Source organism: Bombus flavifrons, chromosome 10, assembly GCF_040668555.2.
Source record: "Bombus flavifrons isolate JBK064 chromosome 10, iyBomFlav1_principal, whole genome shotgun sequence".
NCBI lineage: Eukaryota > Metazoa > Arthropoda > Insecta > Hymenoptera > Apidae > Bombus > Bombus flavifrons.
The window spans coordinates 10,768,066-10,782,574 of record NC_138451.1 but is presented as its reverse complement, the minus strand read 5'-3'; the positions used below and the strand labels follow the sequence as shown (position 1 = coordinate 10,782,574).

General features: G+C 39.8%; 1 protein-coding gene across 2 annotated transcripts in view; it reads right to left on the bottom strand.

The window, feature by feature from the left end:
• LOC138183853 (disintegrin and metalloproteinase domain-containing protein 10) overlaps window positions 1-14,509 on the bottom strand; it is a 57,763-nt gene that overhangs the window by 28,695 nt on the left and 14,559 nt on the right. For both annotated transcript variants that reach the window (XM_069121306.1, XM_069121305.1), the window contains exon 4: window positions 6,093-6,211. In XM_069121306.1, the coding sequence (XP_068977407.1) occupies window positions 6,093-6,211 (119 nt within the window). The remainder of the gene's footprint in view (window positions 1-6,092; window positions 6,212-14,509) is intronic.

The window sequence follows — 14,509 nt, the reverse complement described above, 5'->3', positions numbered from 1 at the left end:
CGCATCATCCGACGTTCTCCATTATCGTAGCACGCCAATCGGCCGTTTCCGGCCGGCGCAATTACACACGGGTACACCGTCAATTAGGCAAGTTTAATCGGTAATCGGATTATCAGTGATACGGGTTATCCTGCGCCGTTGCACCAGCCGGTGTGCCCGTGCCCCATTCTAACACACGACCACCCAAACACACCTATGTACACGTACATAGCCGAATCGAAAAGTCAAGTTAATTTAATCATTGTATCGTTGGAACAATTACCGCGCGTCCTGATCGTTTTCGCAGCGTGACAAACGCGCATTGTAACGGTTATTATGCTTGCAATCGTTTCATCTCTTCCGTAGCTTCCAATTACGAAGATATCGATACGATTATCTGCATCGTTCTATGGGTCGGGGTCGATTATAATTTCGTACACGCGACCTCTCCTCTCGGCTTTTACGGTCTGTTATTATTTATTTGTCATTGTACGCCTCCTTATTACATCGATCGTTGGACGAGCAGTGAATGAAACGCACGGTCAGTGTTCATTCACTTGGATCACGAAAGTAAATCGAACGCTTACCGTAGAAAGTTTCTGCGAATATATTAGGCGCGTTAGAAGAAAGCTGGAAATTTGATTGATATTCTAACGAGTAAATTGCAATGAATTTTTATGAATTTTTATAATCATAGTATGAACGTAATTAAAGAAATTAAAGCTAAATAATAATTTAGTTCGTCCATTAAATAATATAATAAATATTATAATAAGTACTCTAGTTTGTACAATTTTTCATATTACATTCTGTGGACTTTTTCATTCTGGTATTTCGAAAATAATCTGGTGTACGAAAACTGCATAAACATTGGCAGTCTGAATCAAACAGAGATCGTTGCATATCAACTCGTTGCGCGCCCGGTCGTGCCACGATTGTAGGAATACTGTACTTCTTCGATAATAGATTGTTAAGTAAGAACAAGGAAGAGAGTCTGTAGGCAATCACGGAGCAATTCTTCCACGTAAGCGATACGTAAAATCGATGCGTTCAAGCTGTTTAACGAGCACCATTAGCATCGAGCCAGCACGACCGGAGGAACAATGCCAGGTGAATTATTTCGCCGGAGCAACTCGCAAGTTCCGTAGTCGAAAGAGTATGCGTCTCATAATTCCGCTTGCTACACGGATACGCAAAGTTTTCATCGTAATCACGTCGCGAGTGTTCCCCGCGCGCAATTGTTAGTTGAAGTATGCCGGCACATCGAGGTAGAGCCTTAAGCTTGGCCCGGACCCCAGTCACGGAAATTTATTCCATTGTCGTATAACGCTGCGGAAGAACCCGGAGGAAGCTAGTAGAACCCGGAGGAAGGAACTCTTTTTCGAGTTCGCGTACGCGAGTTTGTACCGCGCGACTGATAAGGAATGAAAGTAATTGGAAACCGTCGAGTTTGCGAAATACAGTCGACGACAAAAATAAGTTGTGCAACAATGGGCTTACGAATTACGAAGTTTCGTTAAATACAGCTTGTTTACACGACGATGCAAATTTGTTTCAACAAAGTTTCAATTACCCATTTATTGCATGATCTACGATACGTGCTACAATGACGCATGGTGGTGGACAAGAGATTTTAAAATTCCATTAAAATTCCCACTTTTGTATAACGCGTACGTTACATTAGCATTAACATTTTTGTACTAGACGTGTTTTACCATGTTCGTAATATAATTATCTGTTTCATATCTATTCGTAATTTAATTGTTCTTATCGACCATATCGATTCTTTAAACTTTCTTTTGTTTTCCATTGTACTCGTATGAAACAGGTATTAGTACCCTTATCGTAGAAAGCTTTTACGTTTGTTATCGTGCACATTACATAAAACATTCAGAAGTTATTCATCAGCGCTGTTACGAGGTCCGACTGACACGGTTGTATCGGTAAAATTTGAAAGCAATTTGAAAATGTATATAGAAATTCATAAAATATGTTCTTAATACTTTCGTGAGCCCGTGTATACGACATTAGTATACTAGTTGAAATGAACTTTATCGATACATACTTCCGCTATCTGTTCGCTTCTTTTTGTCCCCGACTGTAAAACGGAATAAGGTGGATTTTGTAGAAACTTGCGTGTACGGAGGAGACTAACGATATAGAAGTTGGAAATTTGGTTAACTTGGCTAGTGGACGAGCACGGTGCGCGATGAAGTCTCGCATACACAAGAATATAGGAATATCGGAGAGCTATCTGATTTCAGCGAGCGTTCCAGTAGCGAGAGGAACTCGAGTAAGTAGATACGTGTACCGACGAAAAGCGTACGAAGCCCGCAATATAATTTCGTGCACCGAATGAGTTCGAACTGGTCTAACCGCAGCCTCGCCACCGCTCGAAACTTGATCGCGCACAACGCCGTTGACGTCGATGCAGCCATGTCGCGATCAACGTTTCTCTTCAGCTGCTCCAACTTCAACCTACAGCCGTCGTTATTCCTTCAATAATCGCTTCGTTGAGTGATCGTGCGAGCTGCGGAAAATTTTCCACGCGTAACTTGTTGAATCTACACGACCGTTCGTCGACCTACGAGAACGCAAGATATACCGCGCGAACCTTCCGCGTTTCAAGCTTTTAATCGACTGCGAAGCTTTTAAATCATAATACAGAGTGTTTCACAACGCGAGCTCATTTCAGCGGTGAACAGGGGACACAAAAGCGGTGGAAAATGTTCGCGTAAACACGTGTCCTATTTGATCTTGTTTCAAAGCTATAGACACTTTTGTGTTTCAGTAGCCCGCAACTGCTTACCTACGTACGTAAAATGTATGCTGGCTTTTGCAGCCGCCTTGTCAAAGAACTTCGCGATCTTTCAAAAATTCCACGCGTATGTCGAATAATACAGAGGGTAGCCATTTCGAGCACCTTCTACGAAGGTAAGCTGTTACGGATTACTGGAACACAGAGGTGGCTGTAACTTTGAAACAAGATCAAATCGGACACATGTTTATACGAACTTCTGTCATTGTTTTCCCCTGTCCATTGCTGAAGTGAGTATCGCGTATGATGAAACAGCCTGTATAATGTGCTAAATATGCCGCGAATATTCATGCAACTTCACATTTTTACGAATATAATTAAAAAAATTATAATTAAGTTATAATTAAAATTATGATCAAGAAATGAGAATTAATAAAAAGAACACGTTATACGCATTGTCTGCACTTTTGCAGATCCAAATTTTCCATAAATGTATGAAAATTCGTAGTCTAATGGTCACGTCTTTTTTTTTCGCTTTGTTTGTTAACCAACGCGGGTTCCTTTGTGCGAGTATGTAACGCAGGATTCGTAATAAAGCTCTGCCGGATTTAAAAGGCAACAGTTACGCCTCGCGATGCTCGAGCGTAAAAATGCAGGCCCTAGCATGGCGTTTTCCGTTTCCAGGAGTAAGGCAACTCAATTACGGCGATCCTTCGCGCGGTCTTATCCAACGCGTACGCAACAACTATAATTATACGATGGCCAGATCCGCGTCATGTTAGGGAATAATATCGCGGAGGAAACGCGCGCGTTGCGCCGTTCCGCTTCGATCGCGATCGTAACGTACGAGATAAATGGCGAGAACGTGCCGTAGATGAGAAAAGAAGACTCTTGAAACATACGTAAATGATTCGTGGAAAATTGACACGACATCAATCAGTGAAAAATTAGGAAAGGTGTCTCAAACTTTATAATCAACTTCCTTGTACTTGTAATTGTACCGATGTAATCAACATAGTCGTATCTTATCACTGAACTGCGGATGTTCATGTATTTTAGGGACGTTCAAGAATGCAAACATTAACAAACAATTTCAAGAAAATAGAGTACAGTGAAGTCTCGGTTATCGAAATTCGGTTCGAGGTGCTTCGAACTTCACCATAACTTCGCTTTTTATCGAAATTTTAGCACGAAAAGTACGAAAGTGTGAATAGTCAGATATCCTGAAAGCGGTTAATCGAATCGATTAAACGACGGATTAAACCTAAATACATGTGCAATATTACACTATCAAAAATTACCTATAATTTTATTATAAAATTTACGAACACGAATAAATCTTTTCGTATTATCCGAGACAGACCTCCGGTCCACATCATCTCAGATAATAAAAAAGGGGTTCTACCGTGATTATTATAATATTTAGTGGATGAAGTAAATAATCATCCACATTGAATTTCTTTAGTTATATCCATAGAAATATAAAACACGCGCAGTCCATTTATTATTAGACCGAGGAGTTTTACGCATTTATGAAGAATTTGAAGATGCAAGGGTGTACAGAATGCGCACAGCATTGCAGAAATATATAAAACATCGAAAATATAGTACTCCTTAAAGTATTATCCTTTTTGTGGCAAAGGATGGTTTACCTCTTGAATAAAGAAATAAGTAAATTTTTTCACGAGAGATCATCTCGTGTTGAGTCGCATCACGATTGCGAAAACACCCTATATAAATGGAAAAGCAAGGACTTGGAAAGGCAGCTGCATTTGAAATTCGACGTCGGAACGAAGAAGATCGTGCGATATCGAATTCGCGATTTCGTTTCTAAAAGTTGAAAGTGAAGGAAGGGCCCGGCGGACTGGAATTCGACGAATTCACGATACGTATGTATATCGATGGTGAACATCGTTCGTTCATGGGAGACTTCTTGCTCGTACACCTTCAATAGGGTGGCTGGCTTGGTTCCAAACGACCGCTACTGCGAGGATGACGATCAAAATGAGATTCTCGGTTCAATGCCGAGAATCGAGCAAGGATTATGTGTCTTCTGTCGGAGGACGTCAACCGGCGAATAAACTGGCGTCGCGTTGCTGGCCAGCCAAGAAACTTTCCCGTTAGCGGTTTCGTTCGAATTCCACGTACATAATTCCCGGTTCTTTGACGAATCACGCGACGCGACAAGGAAGCAGTGAAATTAATAAAAATTAAAATACACGCGTACAAAGGGAAGTCTTTTTACTTATTAACGAATTTTATATCGCCACTTTTATATTTAACAAGCTCTCTGTTATTTGGGATGGAATTCATCAGATACGTTCTATAGTTATCACGACTTAGCACTTTAATCGTTTTGAATTAATTTGAATGGAAAAATGTTCTTTCGCCGAAGATTTTGATAAAGAATTAAATGTATCGAAATGTCTTTTTTTTATTATATATCAAAACTTTTCAATATTTCAATATTAAAGCTCCAATATTACGAAGCTCTTCTTATATTCTTTTCTCGTAAAATAATCCTTTAACGAGTCGATAAAGATTTATCGCATTCGCGTAATCCTTCGAAAGACTTGCAAAATTCATTAAACTTAATTATGTTATTACGGCAGATTTTTACCAACGAATAAATCAAAATCTCTCCGTTAAGAGAATATATAAAACATAGCTGGTGATAATTAAGTGTACAAACAGAAATTCTCATCGCGGTTTTATCTTCTATTTGCAAAAACCAGTCGAAAACTAAATCTAAATTATCTCGCGCAACCAACACGATTTATAGCGCTTTTGAGCGTGAATTTGGCCCTTATTTTTTTTGTTTAGAAAATGCTTTGTCCCCATCAGTTTCGACAGGAGCGAAATCCCAGAGAGCAAAAGGTAGCGAAACGAGAGAGGTATATTCGCGCTGATCCGATCGGGTTGTCGAAAACGCGGCATCGTTTGAAGCTGGATACTCTGAAAGAAATATCACCCTGTGTGCACTCGTGTACACTAGAGAGCTTGCAATGGACAGCTTTCGCGCTCTTGCGCAGTTATTGCATATTAAAATTAAAAGGTCAGCTTTTAAAATCAATCTACAATTTTTGCGTGGTCTGCAAAACCCTATGGCGGTGTTTTAGCCATTTTGGCTATACGCGCGAATCCTCCTTTTCTCCTAGTTCGCTCTTTACCCCGTATCGATGCATCGGGGTCGGGCTTTATACCTGCTGCGAGCAACAGAAAACGTGAATGGCGTTGGAAAACTTCAAAGGTCGGGGAGAAACCTCGCTTCACGGTGGCATGCAATTTCACCAGAATCCAAATCGCTTTCGTATATCATCGAAGGGTCGAAGCAAAGTGGTCTGACAAAACTCACCCAACACGGTGCCCACGTATGAGTGCGACGTGTCGAAGTCAATGGGACCGTTCGTGCTCTCGAATGTCGCATCCTTGCTGAATAGACCCTTGTCTTGTATCAAGCGTAACGTCCACTGTCTGAAACAGTAACGAAACTTGTTATTAATATCAGGCAATTAGAAGTTTTACGTCTCATAAACATGTACATGTAGCTGTTACTATCGTATGAAATATGTAGCGTACGAAATATCCGATATCGTTGTACCTACGAGGCTCGAGACAATTCGACGGATATCGTTTTTCGTGTCAGTTTGATCCTTTACATTCGTTAATCGTGTCTGTTACTACTTTTTCAATGATCGCCTCGGAGTCAACCGAATCGATTAATCTTTCGAGTATGTAACAAAATAAGGAAACACGACCGGAAAAAATATCCATCTTTCGTCTACGAGTCGAGTGTACGTATCTTACGTATTATTTAATTCCTCTTCTTACTTCTTTATTAATTACTTTTAATTACATTTTTTACAATTTTTAATTTAAGTTCCTTTTATAATATATCTTGCAATTACACACATGGCACAGCAAATGAATCATTGTCTTTATTCGTCATTCCTTTTAAGCGTCTTCCCATTAAACGCAGAATCCAACCAAGGATTCGTTATTTTTCGAATATTTAATGCACTGTCCTTACTGTGTACTTGATATTCGAATGGCTAAAAAAAAACCGGAAGCAGTGTGTTTCGAATTAGCAACAGCTCCACGAACATAAAGGAGAACAGGATCGAGACGAGATAGACAAAGTATCGGTGATTTACACATTGTTCCTAAGAAAACGACATTGCCCCTAAGAACTCGTCGACTAATCCTTTCGCCGATCAACGTAATCAGGTTTTTACGCTCGAACGGTTCTCGCCTCCACCAGGTCCATCATAGAAAAACATCGTACAAGAATGAATCATAATCGAAGAAATCTTGAAAATACCAGCAGTCGCCGGTTAACCTTGCGACTGTCCGTTGCGTTTCACTGCCCAGGACTGTTGGATCGAACGTTTGTCACGACGTAGGGTCAATGGTAACGAGTAGTCTCACGGTCGACGGCTGGACATCGGGAAACGTGCAAGAAGCGCGATGTCGTTGCACGAGTGTCGAGGAACGTTAGATCCAAAACCCGTTGTGCTCTCGTGATTCAGCGATTCTTGGACGATGACGCGATCAGGCCTTCCCCGGTACTCGACTCTTCCGAGTGGAAAACCTGTAGTCGAAGGACGAAGCGAAGCATACTACGAGAGCGGTTAACAACTAACAATAAGGCTACGATAACATGGAATTGATCGACAACGTAGTAGCGCTTTAAGGCACGTTTCATTTTGTGTCAAGCAATCAGATAACACTAATTAATTGATAACTAATTCCATGTCTAATTTTATTCTCGCGTTATACCACACTTGTAACCTTTCTTCGGCTACGCGGTCTCTACGCTGTTACCTACGCATACTTATGCACACCTGCTTGTCATTTAGTCACGTACCATTTGTTAGCTAGGTAAAGCCCTGATTGGCTTTCGCTGCCCACTTCTAGCTTCTAAAGATAGTACGAAAGAGGCCAGGCATAGTAATCACATCGGTTCTCTTATATCAAGTTTTTGAATATTTTTCGTAGCATGACTTCTGGTCTACAAGATATCCTATGGCCCTATACCGATAGTATTCTTAACAGTATCGTTCGTTTCAGATAATCTGTCACAGGTACCTTTTCTTGACAAAAAAGCATAATCATCCTGATCCAAAAATGTATATGATAAACATATCGCAATAGAAAAAAATCACGAATGAAAGAAACACACGGAGTACTGTGTCGTGTTTCGCTAAAGAGAATCGGTATATTAAACTCTGTATCCTGAAAAATCTCGAATCGATTAAATATACTAAAATCTCAAGTCTCAACGCGTGACATCGCGTTGATACCACCGTGAATTCGACACTAATCAAGCGATAGCTCGGAACTGTGGCTTCTAAGAACAAGGGATCGACGTTGCTGTAAGATGGACGAACGAAGCGCGACGACTTTCAGACTTGGAATATTAAATTTAGAAACGCGAAAGGATGGAAGACTGGCGCGTGGCATTGAAACGCGGATTGACCAGGGATTGCGTATGGAATGCAACGAGTGCACGCTGCTATAATCCCGGATTCGAGGGTAAATGGATTAGGTTTAATTAAATTCGCAACGAGCCTGGATTATTCGCGAACACGCGTAGACCGACAAAATATTCGATTATCTCGTCAGTGTTAGAGGCAAAAACAGAAAAACAGAGGGAAACGAAAGGTAACGCTGATGTTAAGAGACAAGGAGAATTTCCAGGTTGGTCATCGAAACCGTATCGAGCAAAATATGTTCGGATGGTTAAAAGAATGGTCCTACGAAGTTTTTCCCAAAATATTAGGATGTTAAATGCACGGACGTGGTCGTAAATCTGAGTTTATGTTTCCTTCTTCGAATACGAAGATTGTAGGAGAAAAATATCGCAAGTATAATTTCGTAGAGTTTCCAATCCTGATGTTCTTTCGTAATTATTTAGCGATCGATGGTGTATTTCAGTATAGTATAGTTAAAAAAAGGAACAAGGATATAGTTCTTTAAACAGTGTATGCCTAATATCTACGATAAAACAATCAATGCTTTCGATATTCTTCCAAAGAGTCGGGAGAAATTAATATTTTTCGTGTAAATATTTTTCGAAAGAACTTCGTAATAAAGTTAAATAGAAAGACGGTTTTGATAGCGTATGCTTGGAAAAGTACCAAAGGTTTCTCGACAGAGATTCACTGAAAGAAACACTACATGTAATATTTAATAGAACGTTCAACTTTTATTGAATTTCACTACGTACCTCCCGAACAACCTAGTGCTTATATTTGGGAGAAACCAGCCGCGGTTAAAGTTTTATTTGTATTTAAAGAATACTGCGTTTCATATACTGAATCGAATTTAAAATAAATAACGAATGGGAAATAAACCGCGAACAACGGGGAGAAACGCGAGAATTCGAAAATATTCGCCAACAGCCGTAGCAGTTTCAGATCCCGGTAATTTCTATCATCGCGAAACAGATTTCGTTTGAAATTCACGCTGGTGTTTTACAAGATGCCGCGAGGAAAAGGAGACACGGAGGGCTCCTCCTCTCTGCTCCTTTGCCTCGCGGAAAGAATTTAATACGGAGCATTACCATAAAGAAACGAGGCACAAGACGAGCCGGTATTACGCAAGGTATCAACGGAAGAGCAACAATTAGTCGCGGATCCTCGTACCTTTCTCGCCGCATCTGCTGCAATTATTTTCCTAACTCGATAGCAAGCTGTTGGCGATAACGGTGAACCTTGTTTCCTTCCTTATTCCACGAGATCGTTCTATTGTTTCCATGAAATTGGTCCCGTTAAGAAATTCATAAAGCTGTCCGTAAAGTGCGTGACTCGCGAAAAAAAGGCGACGAGGTCGCTCGAACGATTTATCTCGTAATCCTTCGGATTTTCACCGCTGTATTCAAGATCGCTGGACTCTTTCTATTTATTTATACACCGGTTTACTTGCTCGAGATACTTGTACGCTTTTACCATGGAAAATTTGTATGCGTGCGTTGTGTGTGTTACGTATAAAACGCGTCGAAATTTTATTAGAACAACGATGAGACAGGATTGTGACGATTGTGTTGTACAATTTGAAACCAATCTGACGTGTTATCGTTTGGATGACATATCTGAAATCCTACATCGATATACCACGTCCATATGAAAGCTGCATACGAACAAATTTTATTGTATATTTTCGATTTACCTTTATACGGGGAATTACGTTGGTGAAATTTGTAACCAATCTGAAAATGTATACGTATGTGGTGATTTACATCATGCACCTCAAACCCTGTATCCTATTCTGTCTTCTATATATCCTGTATCCTATATCCATACGAACAAATTGTATTCTATATTTTCAATTTACTTTTACACAATTACCTGCTTCTCGGTTGTACTCCGATTTCGAAAACATGCTATGATTGTATGAGAAATTCTAGGATTTTTACTGCAAATATATACTTAATAAAAAGTAAGTAGACAGCATGAATGACCATCTTAGAAATATATGAAATGTTAAAGATATTAACTCATTGGTCCAACTAATAACGAGAAGTAAATTGTAATAGAAAAAAATGTTAAAGATGTTCCCATGGAATATTAAGACTTCATGAATATGTAATTAATATTTATTCGCGCATCGTTGAATGTATATCGTGGAATAAATTTTACCCCACTTTCCACAGATTTTTGCGAAATATGTCAAGCCAAATAAAATGCGAAACGTCCGTTCACGTCTGCTATCCTTAACGTTTAAAAAATCGAAAACGTTGATTTATGTTTCGCGTCAACAATGTGTTAATATCAATATCATTGACCGTTCAAATATCTTTGCAACCTTTGAGAAGTACCCGTACCTACTGAATACGTCGTAATTTCAACGTATATTTGCAGATTTGTTTCAAAATTTCCTAATATGATTATGGTAGTCGAGTCTCGTGAATGCTAATGAAATTTCCAAATGTTTCCTATGACGCATAATATATTCAACGAAAGGTATTCGCAAGTATCCCAATATTTTCGTGAGCCTGTGCACATCGAACATATATGAAAGAAGGACAAAAGCCGATATAGCCGATTTATAACGTTAACTTATCCACATTCTGGCTTCAACATCTCTCTCGCTTATCTACGCTCGGACACTTTCTGAAAAGTGACTTTTCGCGGGACCATCGCCTCTGGTAATCCCGGAAAAGCAACACGCTGGATTTCTCATAAACTTTTTAGAACGTTGCACGACGCTCTCCTGAATCCCGTGTAACGAATCCAATAACACGGTCGTCCACGAATCCGATTTTCTCCTGACGAAACGAGGAATCTAATAACGCCGCTTTATTTATCCGTTTTATACTAATAAGCACTGAATGCTGAAAGATGAATTTCCTCTTGACCCCTTTGCCGTCTATTGCGCGCATATTCGTTGTATTTTCACGGACGTTTTACGAGAGAATCGGCAAAAGCTCAAGAAAGGAAAAATCAAGTTATTTAAATCAAATTATTCCGCGGGATATTTACTGTGGTTACAAAAGCTACTTGTACAGCATTGTATTTATTATAGCATCTACGCATTCATTAATTGACAGACTGCAAATTTTTATATATCTTTAAGTTTATTATAAATGCGTAAAAAGCCGGCGATCTATCAATTAGGTTCAAGTATATTAAATTTCGTATGATTTACTGGTATATCCACATGATTATACAAATTTGCTACTATGCGAACGAAATGTAGAACCTCGTGAAAAGACGCTTATTATTGTGCACTGTTGTAGCGTTACTAGAAACTGCAATATTTAGATTAGTTTGCTTTTTCTTTACCATAACGTGCCTAATCTCTATAAAAGCAACGGATCATAGCAGAAATGAGGGGGTGGAGCAAGACACGTTGAAGGTAATCCATCTTGTAAAGTTGAAAGTACGGCGAATAATAATTTCTAGTTTTACAAGAAGAGAAAGATACCAAAGAACAGGAGAAATAGATAACAATCTGAAGATTCGATTAACAATAAACACACGTTTGGCAAATATAATACCAAAGAGGATTTAAGATATACATCAAAACTATCCAGAGTACTAAATTTTTTGTTTGTTAATAATAAGTTAATAATAAGTTTTGTTTGTAAATAATAAGTTAATAACAAGTATCTCAAATATTTTACTTTATTTTTCATCTATAATTCAAGGATATTCCAAGGATGCCTCTTGACTTTCTACATTGCAAAAATGGAAGATTAATTAAGATATAACAATGAAAGCTTAAAACAGAGAAACTACGTAAATATGGTCACTGTATCGATTCATTCTGTTTGCCATCGTGAAGTATAGCTATATTGGAGCATGAGAGACACAAGGATATCGAAATTTAATTGATTCGAGTATTTTCATTTTACCCTATTTTCTGTTTATAATTCAAGAATATTCGAAGAATGCCTTTTGACTTTCATGACTCCATGCATTTCAAATGGAGAATTAATTAAGATATATCAAAAGATGTTTAAAGCAGTGCTAGGTTTGCTCTGTTTGGGACTATGAAGTACAGGTTGGGCCAAAAAAGACGCGAAGGACATCGAAACATAGTTGACTCGAATAACTTCATTTTGTCCTACTTTTTATTTATAATTCCAGAATATTCTAGAAGAATGCCTTTTGATATTCTGCATTGCAAAGAGGAACAGCGACGAAGCTGCAACATCTACGCGGCGTTGCTTTATAAAGGTTGCGCACCTTCCTTTCTTTCGTTCCCTTTCGCATCCGTCGGTCATTAGACGCCTCCGTGTGCGCGACACGCGTTGCGTTCGTTGAATTCAACCTGTGCCCACGTGCGGGAAAACTGGATCTCAGCTCAGCCATCCAGTCTGTTCGTGGCGACTATATTCGGAAGGCTCGTGCGTAAGGAATGCGATTATACAGGGTGATTCTTGGAGAATTGTGCGCGGATGTCGTGAAAATTTTCTGCCGTAAAAAGAATTTCCTGGGTCTATCAAAAACACGTATCAAATGAAAAATTTCGTGAATTCTCGACGCGTTTTCAAGAACGCGAACAAATATCCGCGATAAAATACAGTTTCTGGTAAAATATTTCACTAGCACGCGTAATCAATGCACTGGCATGCTATCGATGATATACACGTGATCTATCGAATGAAAAATTGCTCGAATTTTTAAACGCCTAGATTCTCCAGGAAATTTCTACATTGCCGTTTATAAATGTTAGGATAGGTTACTGTCATGTTTCAAGTCGCTAGGTCAGACGAATGATTAATAGCTAAGGACTTTAATCGATGATAATGATCCAAAATATATATCGTTGCATACACAAGAATCGTCGTACCAAAAAAAAAAAAAAGATTTTCGTACAAACGATTAGATACGTGTCGTTCCATTCTCATCGAACTGATGTTGCTATTTTATGTAATTCGTTACGTGCCGAGAGGATTGTTATTTGAGAATATGGTAGGTAGCATGTGGGTGGTTAGACTTTTTGCAATTTATGTAACAAGCGATTTAAAAAGCTTGCAACTGAACGACAATTTTAATAAAAATGTGGATAATCGAAACGCTCGTCGAAGTTGTTCCTAAATCCTCGCATCGTGGCCGCGTTTCCCGGTAAACCAGCTTAACCAGTTTTCGTTGAATAATTTCTTACCCCGCGGCCGAAAAGAGCAATTACCGGCTCGTCGATCGCTTAATAGCAATTACTGGAATCTATTTACGTCGGTGGAGACGATCGGTTGAAAAAGAGAGAGCCAACCTCGAGAGCTTTGATCTTCGCTCGATTCCAGCTAAAATCGCCCGGTTGTCCGACGGTTAATTAAATTTCAGTCGCGAAGGACGCCAGAAACGAAATTGCCTTTCGTCATGAATTCGATCTGTTTTCAGGCCCCACCCACGCCTCTCCCATTCTATCGGCCGTGACGTTCAAGTTTCGCATAGTCCGCGTGCCGGAGATTCGTCGCTTTGTCCATGATACCAGACAAACTGCCTCTGCTCTGCTAGCTTCGCTGGCGGGCGAAAATTCGCGCGACCTACGGAGAGGTTCGGCGAGTCGTTCGAGTTGAAAGGCATCCGAGGTCCTCTCTGTGTGTCTGGTCTCGCGACTCTGCTGGCAGCGAGTGAATAACCGAGCGACCGACGGGGCGTTCGTCTCTTTATGTAAATCGGTCGAATTCACGGCAAGCAATAAAATGTAAAGCAGAGTGTAGGTGGGCTCCGAGCGTCCTAAATGTCGTACCAAGCGTACCTCCTCTTTTTCTTTCGCCAACTCCTCGCGTCCCTTCGTATTTCCACCCTGCTGCTCCTGGTACAAACTGGCAAGATAATGCGGTGGAGGGTGGCAAAGGAAACGTGTGCACAAGGGTGTAGCTCGTGTTTCTCAGGCGCCACGCGTCTTTTATACATATCGGCGATTTAAAACTTACCGCGATACAGAACGATCTGCCAATTTAGTGCCGCCTTCTCTCCCTTTGTCATGACAGGATCGGGTCCCCGTTTTGCGCGTATACGTGTTTTCCGGAGTTTTTGCAAATTTGCAGTGAAATTTTGTAACACGATGGCAGGCAGGGAAACTCGAAAATAGAAACGATTCGAAGAAACAACGTAACTTTATAAAATAAAACTAATTGGACAAAAGCAACGTATAGACAAAGTATAGACGTAGTAAAATACAATAGGATGTAGGATAGATGAAAATCGGTAATATATTAAGAAACATAAGTTAAGAAATGTCTAATAGAAAAAGGAATACGTACTTGTATATACAAATACGTACAGATGCTGGGCTTTCTTTTATTCGCCACTGTATATA